At 50.2% G+C, this 13,493-nt stretch overlaps 1 protein-coding gene across 1 annotated transcript; it reads left to right on the top strand.

The window, feature by feature from the left end:
• The first annotated feature begins 2,665 nt into the window (after nucleotides 1-2,665).
• LOC140719927 (uncharacterized) lies at nucleotides 2,666-12,340 on the top strand. Its single transcript, XM_073034848.1, has 9 exons — nucleotides 2,666-2,775; nucleotides 3,358-3,487; nucleotides 4,245-4,316; nucleotides 5,463-5,582; nucleotides 7,478-7,594; nucleotides 8,885-8,989; nucleotides 9,690-9,832; nucleotides 11,027-11,091; nucleotides 11,970-12,340. The coding sequence occupies exons 1-9, from the start codon at nucleotides 2,713-2,715 to the stop codon at nucleotides 12,160-12,162; spliced, it is 1,008 nt and encodes a 335-aa protein (XP_072890949.1). The 5' UTR covers nucleotides 2,666-2,712; the 3' UTR covers nucleotides 12,163-12,340.
• Nucleotides 12,341-13,493: the final 1,153 nt, after the last annotated feature.

Here is a 13,493-nt window from a genome sequence, read left to right as displayed (position 1 = left end):
CACCTTCAGTGACTGATGAACAAGGACTCCGAGATCTGTTTGTATTTCTCCCTTACCTAACTCTACACCGTTCAAAGAAGGCTGATCGAGTTCTTTAAGGAGGTGACCAGGCATATAGGTGAGGGCAGCGCAGTTGATGAAAAATCTACTTGAATTTTTGTAAGGCATTTTACAAGGTTCTACACGATAGGCTTATTCAGAATGTCAGAAGGCATGTGGTCAAGGGAGGTTTGTCAAGGTAGATTCTGAATTGGCTTGGGTGCAGAAAGCAGTGTGTTGAGGAGCATGTGTACATTCAGATTGGAAGGCTGTGACGAGTCGTGTCCCGCAGGGATCGGTTCTGGGACCTCTACATTGCGTGATTTTATTAACGACCTAATGTTGGGGTAGAAGGGCTGGTTGGCAAATTTGCAGGCGACAAAAAGGTTGGTGGTGTTGCGGCCAGTGTAGAAAAATCTCGAAGATTGCAGAGAGCCATTGATAGCATGCTGAACTGGGCTGAGAAGTGGCAAATAGAATTCAACCCGGAGAAGTGTGAGGTGGTACACTTTGGAAGAACATACTCCAAGGCGGGGTACGTGTCCACAGATCCCTGAAAGTTGCCTCACGGGTAGATAGTGTAGTTAAGGCAGCCAATGAAGAGTTAGTTTTCATAAGCCGAGGGTCACAGTTTAAGAGTCGCGGCTTATTGATGCAGCTCTGTGAAACACAGGTTAGCCCACACTTGGAGTACTGTGTCCAGTTCTGCTCGCCTCACTATAGGAAGGAGGTTGAATCTGTGGAAAGGGTGCAGAGGAGATTTACCAGGATGCTGCCTGGTTCGGAGAGTATGCATTATGAGCAGAGATTAAGGGATCTAGTGCTTTACCCTCTGGACAGAAGTAGGATGAGAGGAGACATGTTAGAGGTGAACAAGATATTAAGAGGAAAAGATAGAGTGGACAGCCAGCGCCTCTTCCCCAGGACGCCACTGCTCAATACAAGAGGACATGGCTTTAAGGTAAGGGGAGCAAAGTGCAAGGGGATATTAGAGGAAGGTTTTTCCACTCAGAGCGTGGAATGCACTGCCTGAGTCAGTGGTGGACAACTAGACAGGTTTATAGGGAATTTAAGGTGGGGTTTTATATGGGAGCAGGGTATAAGTATCGGCACAACTTTGTGGGCCGAAGGGCCAGTACTGTGCTCTATCGTTTTCTGTTCTTTGTTCTCTACCGTTCAATCACACACTCCCGGGATCAGACACGTGGTCAACTCCTTGCACAACGTTGGAGTTACTCCTGCTCTTTTCCACCGGATATCGATTTCTCGCTTCTGAGCTTCTCTACGTCTCTGTGTGTACAGGCCGGTCGTGTGGTTTCACACCATTTCCTCCCAGTGACTGGAAACTCACCACCTGTCCACAGCACTCTTTCCACTCCCCCTCCCTCCTCTGTTCTATCTCTGTTCTCACATACACTTATTATCTCTGAGACAGACACACTGTTGGAGACTACAGGAACGCTGAAAAACTGGTGATTGGTGAGAGGGGGAGAGGGCGTGAGGAGGGAGATTCACTCTGTGTCTGACCCCGGGAGTGTGAAATTGGACGGAGTGGAAGAAACTTTACTCTGTTTTCTAGCGCAGTTAGTATGTGCTGCGACTCTATTTTGGGATCTTGACTCCGTGCCTGATCCCGGGAAGGTGCTTTGGGAGAGTGTGTTAGGTACTTCTCTGTATGTCTGACAACAGGATAATTTGATGGAGAGTGAATAAGGAGCTACACTCTGTCTCTTCCCGCCGAACCCGGACGGTTCGGAGGGATCTTCACTTTACACCTGACGCCTAGAAAGTGTGATGCTCATATGTAAGACGATGCCCATTCTGTATCTGACTACCCGTGGATCTAATTGACGCGGAGGAGACAGCTTCACTGTTTATTGTTCCTATTTTTTAGAGCTGACGATGGGGCAAAGCAACATTGTTCTACCTCTGCTCCAAAGCCTCTTGAAATAAATTCAAATGAGGAATTGAGATGTGTGATATATTCACAGCAGTGTAACACTCCCTCCACTCTATCCCATTTCATTCTTCGGGGATCAGACACACTGACTAGCTCCCTCCACAACGTTCTATAACATTCTCCTGGGGTCAGACACAGAGTGAATCTCCCTCCACACCGTCACATCACACACTCCGGGGTCAGACACAGAGTGAATCTCCATCCACACCGTCCCATCACACACTCTACGGGTCAGACGCAGAATCAACGTCCTTCCAAACCGTCCCAACACACACTCCTGGAGTCAGACACATGGTGAGTCGCCCTCCACACCGTCCTATTTCACAACCCAGGTGGCAGAAACAGAGTGAATGGCTCTCCACACTCCACCACTCCCCCATCACACACTGCCGGGGTCAGACACGTGGTCAACTCCTTGCAAAACGTTGGAGTTACTTCTGCTCACTTCCACCGGATATCGATTTCTCGCTTCTGGGCTTCTCTACGTCTCTGTGTGTACAGGCCGGTCGTGTGGTTTCACACCATTTCCGCCCAGTGACTGGAAACTCACCACCCCTCCACAGCCCTCTTTCCACTCCCCCACCCTCCTCTGTTCCACTTCTGGTCTCTCAGACACACTTATAATCTCTGAGACAGACTCTGTGTTGGAGACTACAGGAACGCTGAAAAACTGGGAGTGAAGAGGGAGATTCGATCTGTTTCTGAATCCGTTAATGTGTTATAGGACTGTGAGGCGGCATATTAGCTCTGTTTGTGACCCTGGGACTGTGCAATGGGTCAGTATGGAAGTAGCTGCACTTATGACTGATCCCGGGAGTACTTGTTCGGCACACAACCGCTACAGCACATCGCCTCCCGCACTTCCACCCCTTTATCCAATACCCTCACCCCCATTTCAAAAGCCCCCATTTCCTTTCACTTCCCCCCCTTGCTTTCAGTGAAGGATGTGAGATAGAAATGCAGAGGAGAGAGAGGGAGTAGAGGAAAAAGCAGAGAGCTGGAGAGAGGGGCGAAATTGAATCTCTCCAACAATCCTCCCTTTCTATTTCTACCCCTCTCTCTACATTCCCTCCCAGTTTTTGCCCTCCCCTTCTTTCAGTGATACCCTTTTCTAACCCCTGTAATTCACGATTCTGCTTTCCGCCAAACCATAACCTTCCCCTCGCTCTCCCTCCCTCTGTTTCTCTCCACTTGCACTACTCTTCTCCCCGCGCCACTCTAATCGCTACAGACTACCCCCTCTCACACCCTCAATCTCCCTCGTCCCCAGCGCTTCGTCCCTCTGCTGTCGGCTCTCCTCTTCTTCGGCTGCTCATCCGTTGTTTGCTGGTCTCGTTCTGATCCACTTGTCAACACAGGCTTCCTCTGACAACGGTTGCTTCCCCTCGCTGAGCTCAGAGACGCAGAGGGCCAGCGACAGGATGGCCAAGAGCGAGACCTACATGAAAAAGCAGTTCGTAAAACCGGACTCACTGTCTCCATCGGGAGGTGAGTGGGGCAGAGATGGAGTGAGGGGGTTTCAGTCTCTTTCTAACCCGTGGAGTTTGTAATGGCGGGTGTAGAGGGAGCTTCACTCTGTGTCTGACTCCGGTAGTGTGTGATGGGACGGAGTGGAGGGAGCGTCACTCCTTTTCTGATCACGGGACTGTATAATATAAACCATATAACAACCATATAACAATATAACAGCACGTTAACAGGCCGTGTCGGCCCTTCCAGTCCGTGCCGAACGCTTACTCTCACCGAGTCCCACTGGCCCGCACTCAGCACATAAACCTCCATTTCTTTCATATCCATATGCCTATCCAATTTCACTTTAAATGACAATACCGAACCTGCCTCTACCACTTCTACTGGAAGCTCGTTCCATACAGCTACCACTCTCTGAGTAAAGAAATTCCCCTTCCTACTATTCTTAAACTTTTGCCCCCTAACTCTCAAATCATGTCCTCTTGTTCGAATCTCCCCTGCTCTCAATGGAAAAAGCCTATCCACACCAACTCGATCCCCCTCATAATTTTAAATACCTCTGCCAAGACCCCCACAAGCTTGTACGCTCCAAAGAGCAGTCTGTCCCCCATTATGGGACAGAGTGAAGGAAGATTTAACTCTGTGTCTGACCCCGGGAGTGGGTGATGGGACGGTGTGGAGAGAGATTCACTCTGTGTCTAACCCCGGGAGTGTGTGATGGGACGGTGTGGAGGGAGCCTCACCCTGTTTCTGACTCTCACTGTTCTGTCCCCAGCTAAACCTGATGTATCGTATGTGGAACTTCATTTTAAATCCCTCTCTGCTCCCCAGGTCCGGACGAATGGAGGTCAGTTTCACTTTATTGGTTTAACTCTGATCAGATGATGTGCATCTTCCTGTCGAGAAATCTCATCCCAAGCGCACAGTTAACCCTGATTGTTCCCTATTAGTCAATAGGTCAGGAGCAATGCGTGCGAGACTGGATGAGAGACGGGCTCTATGGGTAGGTCGGTGAGGAAGGATCGCTCTGGGAAGGGTCGGAGTGGAGGCAGAATAACAGACGGGGTTGTACAGAGGGAGGGCTGTGGAAAGGAATGAGAGACGGGCTCTATGGGAGGGTCGGTGAGGAGGGAGAGCGCTCTGGGAAGGGTCGGGGTGGAGACAGAGCAACAGGCGGGGTTGTACAGAGGGAGGGCTGTGGAAAGGAATGAGAGACGGGCTCTATGGGAGGGTCGGTGAGGAAGGAGCGCTCTGGGATGGGTCGGGGTGGAGACAGAGCAACAGGCGTGGTTGTACAGAGGGAGGACTGTGGAAAGGAATGAGGAGTTTCTCCGGGTGGGGTCGGTGCAGAAAATCCCATGAATTTTTTTTGTGTGGTGTGAGTACCGTGAGAGGGGGTTAAACTGGGGGCACTGAGGGGAGCTTTGTGATGGGGCGGGTGCGGGAGCAGGGAGTGCTGTGGCATGGCCGGTGAGCAGGAAACACCTTGGGAAGAGTGGCGAGGAGGGAGGAGAGTGGCAGGAGTCAGAGAGGAACGAGAACTTTATAAAATGTTTATAACACTGACACCGTTCCAAACCAACTCTCTCATCACTCTCTTTCCTCTCTCTCCCCTGCCTCCTTTCTTCCCCTATCTCTCACACACTGATCCTCTCTGATCCTCTTTTTTCCCTCCACTATTTCCTTTCCCTACCGCACACTCTCACGCTTTCTCCCCATTCCCAACTCTTCTCTCTCTTTTCCACATCTCTCCCCTTCTACGACTCCTGCTCTCTGCGTTGACATTCCCCTCTATCTGCTTACCTTTCCCCATTTTCCCCTTTCCCACACTCTCTGCTCCCTCTCTTTCACATTCCCCCGATTACCCCTCTCTCCCTCTCGCTTACTCCTCTCTCTCCTCTGCTGTCTCTTCTCTCTCTCTGCGACTCTTTCCCTCATTCTCTACCGTTGTCTCATTCTCTCCCTGACCGGCCTGTCCGACTCTCTCTCCCAGATGGTTTGATCTCCACCTACTCAGAGCTGAACTTTCGGAGAGACGATCCCCTCATCGATGAGGAAGACAATGCTCACATCACCTCGGGACCCGGAGGGATGCCAACTACTGCACAAACAGGTCAGAGTTCACAGTAGTGACGCCATTCTGAAAGCGTCCGGTGTCATTTGCCCAAGTGTTTCAAATTTTAATTCATCTGCGAGCTCGTTCCACCTGCTGTCTGTGATGTGTATAAATGATCGGGTTGAATTTGTAGATGGGTGTGTTTGTGAGTTGCACATGATGTAAAGATGGGTACTCTTGTGGATCATGTTGAAAACTGCCAAATTAAAAAGTTCAATGCGACAGTAGATCAGTCACAGATCTGGCTGGAGAATTTAAGAGTTTAGCCCGTCATGTATCCGATTTGTGGAAAAAGAACAAAAAGTGGGCAGACAATAATACAACTGTGAAAAAATAATAAACTCTGAATCCAGACGGCCGATTCCCCGTGGATCCCCTGTATCATAATCATCTGGATAAGCTTCCCCTGAGGGACCCAGTCAAGCTCCCAAATGAAGTTGACGGAGACAACACCCAGAACTCCAACTTAATCAATCGCGTAGGAGAGGGTAAAACACATCAGGAATCAGTCAGACACTTCTCAGCCTTTGCCGAGTCCAGGAATTTGGACTCTGAGCGATTACGGCTGAAGGTAACTGAGCATGTCAGTGACTTGGACCACGGGATTAAATCTCATGGACCTGATGGAATGCACCCTCGGGTTCTGAAGGTAGTAGGCAGAGAGATTGCCGAGGCGTCAACAATGATCTTTCAGGAATCGATAGAGTTTTTGGATTTTTAGAAGGCCTTTGACAATGTACCGCACATGAGGTTGCTTAGGAAGAGCAGAGCCCGTAGAATTACAGAGAAGTTTCTAGCACGGGTGGAGCATTGGCTGATCGGCAGAAAAGAGAGTGTGGGAATGAAGGGATCCTATTTTGGCTGGCTGCCGGTTACCAGTGGAGTTCCACAGGGGTCGGTGTTGGGACCGCTGAATTCTACAATGTCTGTCAAAGATTTGGACCATGTGTGTCATGGACTTGTGCAGAATTCGCCGATTATACAAAGAAAGGTGGAGGAGCGGGAAGTGTTGTGGAAACAGAGAGCTTACAGAGGGACGCAGATAGTTTAGGGGAATGGGCAAAGAAGTGGGAAATGAGACACAATGTTGGAAATTATATGGACATGCACTTTGGAAGATGAAATAAACAAAAAGACTATTATTTAGATGGTGAGAGAATTCAAAATGCAGAGTTGCAAAGGCATTTGGGAGTAGTTTTGCAAGTGACCCTAAAGGTTAACCCCTAAGTTCAGTTGGTGGTGAAGAAAGCGAATGAAATGTTGACATTCAGGTACAGAATATAAGAGCAGGGATGTGATGTTGAGGCACCAAAAGGCACCGTGAGACCACACTGAGAGTATTGTGTGCAGCTTTGGGCTTCTCATAAATACTGGCATTGGAAAGGGTTCAGAGAAGATTCAGGAGAATGACTCCAGGAATGAGAGGGTCACTGTATGAGGAACATCCGGCAGCTCTTGGGCTGTATTCCCTGGAGTTCAGGGGAATGAGGGGGCCTCTCATAGAAACTTACCGAATCTTCAAAGCGTGAACAGTTTAGATATGGAAATGTTATTTCCAATGGTAAGCGATTCTAGGGCAAGTGACCACGACTTCCGGATTGAACGACGTCCTTTTAGAACTGAGATGCGGAGAAATTACTTTATTCAGAGGCTGTTAAATCTGTGGAATATGTTGCCACGAGCGTCTGTGAAAGCAAAATTATTGGGTGCAGAGACAGATAGGCTCTTGACTAGCCCGGGAATTAATGGGTATCTGCAGTCGGGAGGGGAGTGGGGATGACAGGAAGAATTCCTTCGGCCCATAATTGAATGGCGGGGCAGACTCGATGTTCCTAATCGCCTAATTCTGCTACTATATCTTATGGTCTTATGCTGGTGTGGCCTCTCCACAGCTGCGCAAGAACGGAAGTCGAAAGTGAAGATCGGAAATAGACGGTACCGTCTGATCTGCCTACTCTGCCTAGTTACGTCCGCCCTCATCGTGATAGTGGTCGGTCTCTCGATCCATAGTGAGTGGAACGGGCTCCGGGTGGGGTCAGACCGTAAATAAAGAGAGTGGAATGAATTGTTATTGTAAAACACCACAGTGACACCGACACGCCCCTTACCGTAACACCGACTAAAACACATCACCACAACACGGACGCACCCCTAACCGTGATAAAAAACACGGCCTTTACCGTAACACAATCAAGACTCGTTCTGACACAGTCAAGCCATTCACCATAACATCAACAATGCTGCCACGATCACGAACTTCAACGAGACACAAGAACACTCCTGACCGCGACACTGACACGACCATCGCCGTGACACACACAGGTCAGTCACACTGACCGCAACGCACCCCTCACTGTAATATCGACATGCCCCTGACGGTGTTACTGATAAACTCATCAAGGCGACACCGACACACACCTCACAGTGACAGCGACACGCTCTTCACCGTGACACTGAGGTACCGTACACCGTGACACCTTCACGCTCCTCAAAGTGATCCGCTCCGCTGCGCATCGTGACAAAGACTCAGAAGTAATTGGAACAGCCCTTACCGAGACAGTATCACCCCTCAACATGACACCGATACACCGGTCACTGACGCAATTACCCACACCTCACCCTGACACAGGGAAAACCCCGAACGTGATACCGGGACCTGAATTCACAATGACACCGACATAGTACTCTCCGTGATACCGCCAGAATGCTGAGCGTGACACTCTCACACACACCATGACCATGACATTTCTCTCACCGTGAAACAGACATACCCCTCTCTGTGAGACCAGCACATCCCTCATTCTGATATTCCCATCGTCTGGACATCGAGATTCACTTCATTGTGATCCGGCACACCTCTCGCCGGGGCACAGAAACTACTATCATCGTGACACCGACACGTCCCTCACAGCAACCGGACATGCTCTAACATGCCCCGCACAATACTGACGCAGACCCCCCATGGTAACAACAACCAAACCTTCACCGGGACATTGATAACCCCTCAGAGTGACACAGACACGCCACTCAAGGTGGCGCCGACGCCTCTCACTGTGCCACCAGCACATCTTTTAATGTGACACGCTTCACCGTGACACTGACACAACACTCTCTGTGACCCGTTCGGTTGCGTGACGCTGACTCACGTGTCACTGTAAACGCTAAACATCCTTCACCATCTCTCTCAGTATCACAGATTCGTCAGTCTAAGGTCACCTCCGACCGAAACTACTATGAGTTAAACTCATCCCTTCAATCCAAGCTTTCTTCGCTTAGCTGTAATCTGTCTTTTCTTAAAGGAATTCACAACAATTTCCGTCACCAGTTCACTGAGCTGGAAGCGAAGTATAGATCTGTCAACGAAACCAAGGCTCAAATCTGTGAATTGTTGACCAGCAGAAGAGGTGAGACATCATCCCCCTCTTTCACCCGCTCCTCATCACAGGGCAGGCATGGAGAGAGGAAGCGTCACTCTATGCTTGACATCGGAAGTGTGTGAAGAGATGGTATGGAGGGTGATTCACTCTGCCTTTGAGCCGGTGACTGTGTGATGGGGTTGCGTGGAGGAAGTTTCACTCTATCACTGAATGCAGGAGAGTGTAATGGAAAACTTGTGGAGGTTTAATCACTCTGTGTCTGACCCCGGGAGTGTGTGGTGGGAAGTGTGGAGGGAGATTCACTCTGTGTCTGACCCCGGGCGTGTGTGGTGAAACGGCGTGGCGGGAGTAACACCCAGATTCTGACCCCGGAGGGAGCTTCACTTCGTGCTTGATTCGGGGGTCTCTGATGGGACGGCGTGGAGGGAGCATCGCTCTGTTTCTGACACACTGAGTGTGTGATAGGATGGTGTAGCGCGAGGATCCTTCTGAGTCTGTCTCCGTGAGTGTATCAGTGGAGGGGAAGAAGTAGCCTCATTCTGTGCATGACTGGAGAGTCTGTGATGGATTATTTGGAGGGAACTTCACTCTGTGCCTGATCCTGTCAATCTGAGATGGGAAATTGTGGAGGGAACTCCATTTTGTGTTTCTCCCCGGGCGTGGGCGATAGGAAAGTGTGCAGGGAGATTCACTCTGTGTCTCACTGTTTCTTGTTCCTGATTTCCAGAGCAAACGTGTTCAAAGAACTGTGTCACAAATACAGACCGGCGTTATTACGTATCCAAGTTTACAACATCTTTCTACAGAGCGAGGAAAGAATGTTCAAACCGTAACTTCAGTCTGGTCGAAGTCAATTCGAGGGATGAAGTGGTATGTGAGACAGCACGAGAAGATCCCACAGTAACACAGGAATCATCACACACCCTCCGACACAGAGTGAATCTCCCTCCACACCCTCCCATCACACACTCCCGGGATCAGACACAGAGTGAATCTCCGTCCACACCGTCCTATCACACACTGCCGGGATCAGACACATGGCGAAATTCCCTCCACACCATACAATCAGATGCGACCGGGGTTAGACACAGACTGAGGCTCCTTCCACACCGTCTCACCAACACACTCCCGCATTCTGTCACACTGAGAAGCTTCCTACACACGGTCCCATCACAAACTCCCGGGGTCAGACACCGAGTGAATCTCCCTGCACACGGTCCCATCACACTCTCCCGGAGTCAGAGACAGAGTGAATAACCCTCCACACAGTCCCTTCACGTACTCCCGGGGTCAGACACAGAGTGAATCTCCCTCCACACCGTCCCATCACACACTCCCGGGGTCAGACTCACAGTGAATCTCCCTCTTCACCGTCCTATCACACACTCCCGGGATCAGACACATGGCGAAACTCCCTCCACACCATACAATCAGATATTACCGGGGTTAGACACAGACTGAAGCTCCCTCCAGACCGACTCATCACACACTCCCGGTGTCTGTCACAATTAGAAGCTTCCTACACACGGTCCGATCACACACTTCCGGGGTCAGACACAGAGTGAATCTCCCTCCACACAGTCCCATCACACATTCCCGGGATCAGACACAGAGTGTATCTCCCTGCACACGGTCTCATCGCACTCTCCCGGGGTCAGAGACAGTGTGAATCTCCCTGCACACCGTCCCATCACACACTCCCGGTATCAGACACCGAGTGAATCTCCCTGCACACGATCCCATCACACTCTCCCGGGGTCAGACACAGACTGAATCTCCCTGCACACGGTCCAATCACACACTCCCGGGGTCTGACACAGAGTGAATCTCCCTCCTCACCGTCCCAACACCCACTCCCGGGGTCAGACACAGAGTGAAACTCCCTCCAAACCGTCCCATCACACACTCCCGGGGTCAGACACAGAGTGAATCTCCCTGCACACGGTCCAATCACACACTCCCGGGGTCTGACACAAAGTGAATCTCCCTCCGCACCATCCCATCACACTCTCCCGTAAACGGTTTTCGATTCTCGGCATTAATGAAAGGAATTTAATTTTACAGAGTTTTGTTTTCGACTCTCTTGTCCGCTGGAACGTTACTTACTGGGTTGGAAAATGCGCGAACGGGTGAGATTTGTACTGATCTGTGAGTGGGAGATGGGGAATGAGGGGAGAAAATGGGATTTGTTTACGGACTGAAGTAGGATTGTGAGAAGAGGGTGGGGTACTGGAATTTGTTTTCGGGAGATGATGATACAAGTGGAATATTTTAGGGAGCGATACGTGTCTGTCACAGGACAGGGCAGTGAAATACTTTTGCCGATTGTCAGTGGGCTCCGGAGATTATTTCCCTGGGATTATTTTGGATACTGACGCAGTGCTGCGGCGATTGGGAGATGCAGTGGAATCAGTTTGGGGTCTGACACTGATCTGGGGGGAGAGAGTGGGACAACTGGATTAGTTTGGAGACCGATACGGGGATGTGGGTAAAGAGTCGGTCAGTGGGCCCAGTCTGCTGACTGACACAGGGCTTAGGGAGCAGTGAGAGGCAATGGGATTAACCTGGAGACGGACATAAACTGTCGGGCGGGAGAGGAGCCGTGGGATGTAATTTTGGGACCGACAGAGGGTTGCAGGATCAGATTGTGCCAATGGGATTAATTCCGGAACCGCGTACGTCTGTGGGGTTTGGGATATTTTGATTTGTTTGGGGACTGAAATAGATCTGACGGGAGAAATGGGTGTGTTCGATTCGCACCGGGACTGCCACAGGACTGTGGAGACCGCGGGACGACCGAACGGTGGCTGTGGGGGAGGTGGTGTAGTTGGATTAATCTGTCGACTAACACAGAGCACTGGGGAGACATTGGGACACTGGAATTATTTTAGGAACGGCACAAGGCTGTGGTTATTGCCCGGATTTAATGGGATTAGATTGGCGACGGGCTCGTGTTCCGCCGGATCTGTTTTGTCTCTGTTCACATTTTTTAACCATTTATTGATAGGGATGATGCCACTGGTCTGCTGTACAATGTGTCCTCCGGAAGGTGCTCCTGCAGGGCATGCACATCGAGTGGAGGGAGTGACTATTGCCTTCATGATAAACACCATTTCATCTGCGTGAAGTCTGCCCCCTGCTGGCCGGATATTCCTGAAAAGATCCAGCTTCTCTGTCAACAGCCCGTAGAGCCGACTTGAATCAAATGATTACCCTGTCTTTCCCTTCCTTATCCCTCCTCCACTCTCACTCAGCCCATCCTCTCAAAATCCTCCCTGCAGTCTCTGTCCCTACCTGCTACTATATTCTCCTCTTTTCGCAACCCCATTCTCCCCACCACACATGGACAAACCCCAATCTCCATCTATCCTCTTCTTTCTCGCCATCCCTCCCTCATCTCGGTCTTCCCCAATCGCACTAACACTCTCTACCCCCTCTCCTCATCTTACTTCCTCGACATTTCTCCGCCCGCTATTTCAGCACTCCCTCTTCCAATCTCTTTATATTTGTCTCCCTTTCCCCCCTCTCTACCGCACTCTCTCCTTCTCCACTCCGTTCCCTCGAACACCTGCGTTTCTCTGATCTCGCTCTTTCTATCTCCTTTCCACCCACTCTCACCTAAATCCTGTCCCGTCTGGGTCTCGATACCCCAGCTCTGGGTGAAAGTCTATGCGCATACCGTCTGTCTGTGCCCCTCTTGAGTTTATGCAACTCCTTAAGGTTCCAACTACGCTGCAGCGAATAAAGACCCCTTCCTCTCTCCGTCTCTGTTACTCGAGTCCCGGCAATATTCCTGTATATCTCCCTGTACATTCTTTCCGGCTCAATGGCATTTTTCCCAGAGCAGGGTGACCAAAACTGTGCCGCCTCACCGACGTCCTGTACCACGGCATCGTGACCTCCCGACACCTGTACTCAGTGCCCTGACCAGTGAAGACCAGCGGGCCAAGTGTCCTGTCCACTCGCATCGTGACCTCCCGACACCTGTACTCAGTGCCCTGACCAGTGAAGACCAGCGGGCCAAATGTCCTGTCCACTCGCATCGGGTGTTTTGCAACGGAATCGCTATTTGATTTATTATCTGAGAGTTACACACCTGGATTTGTTTTTGCAGCACCAGTAACGCACAAAGATGTAAAATTAATTTCAATTACAAATATTAATAAATACCGGAATAAATGTCGAGTTAGTTCTCGTGCGTTCAGAGATGCGATGGCGCAGTGGAAAAAGATGTTCCCATTGCATCTCTGTCTTTTGGATTTTCTCCCCGATTAGAAAATAGTCTGCACATTTATTTCTACAACTCATGTGCACGGCCATGCATGTTCCAACATTGTGTTTAATTTGTCAAAGTAAATTCTACTCATCTGTCCAAGTTCTTCTGCATCCTGCCTTTGTCCTGAACACTACCTGCCCCGCCAACAATCTACGTATCATGTGCATACTTGGCAAAGTTGCTTTCTTTCCATCATTTAAATAATTTATATACAGCATGTAAACACCGACCCTGCGGAACACCACCAGTCGCTGG

Source organism: Hemitrygon akajei, unplaced genomic scaffold, assembly GCF_048418815.1.
Source record: "Hemitrygon akajei unplaced genomic scaffold, sHemAka1.3 Scf000033, whole genome shotgun sequence".
NCBI classification, from domain to species: domain Eukaryota; kingdom Metazoa; phylum Chordata; class Chondrichthyes; order Myliobatiformes; family Dasyatidae; genus Hemitrygon; species Hemitrygon akajei.
This window is presented reverse-complemented; position numbering and strand designations above follow the sequence as displayed.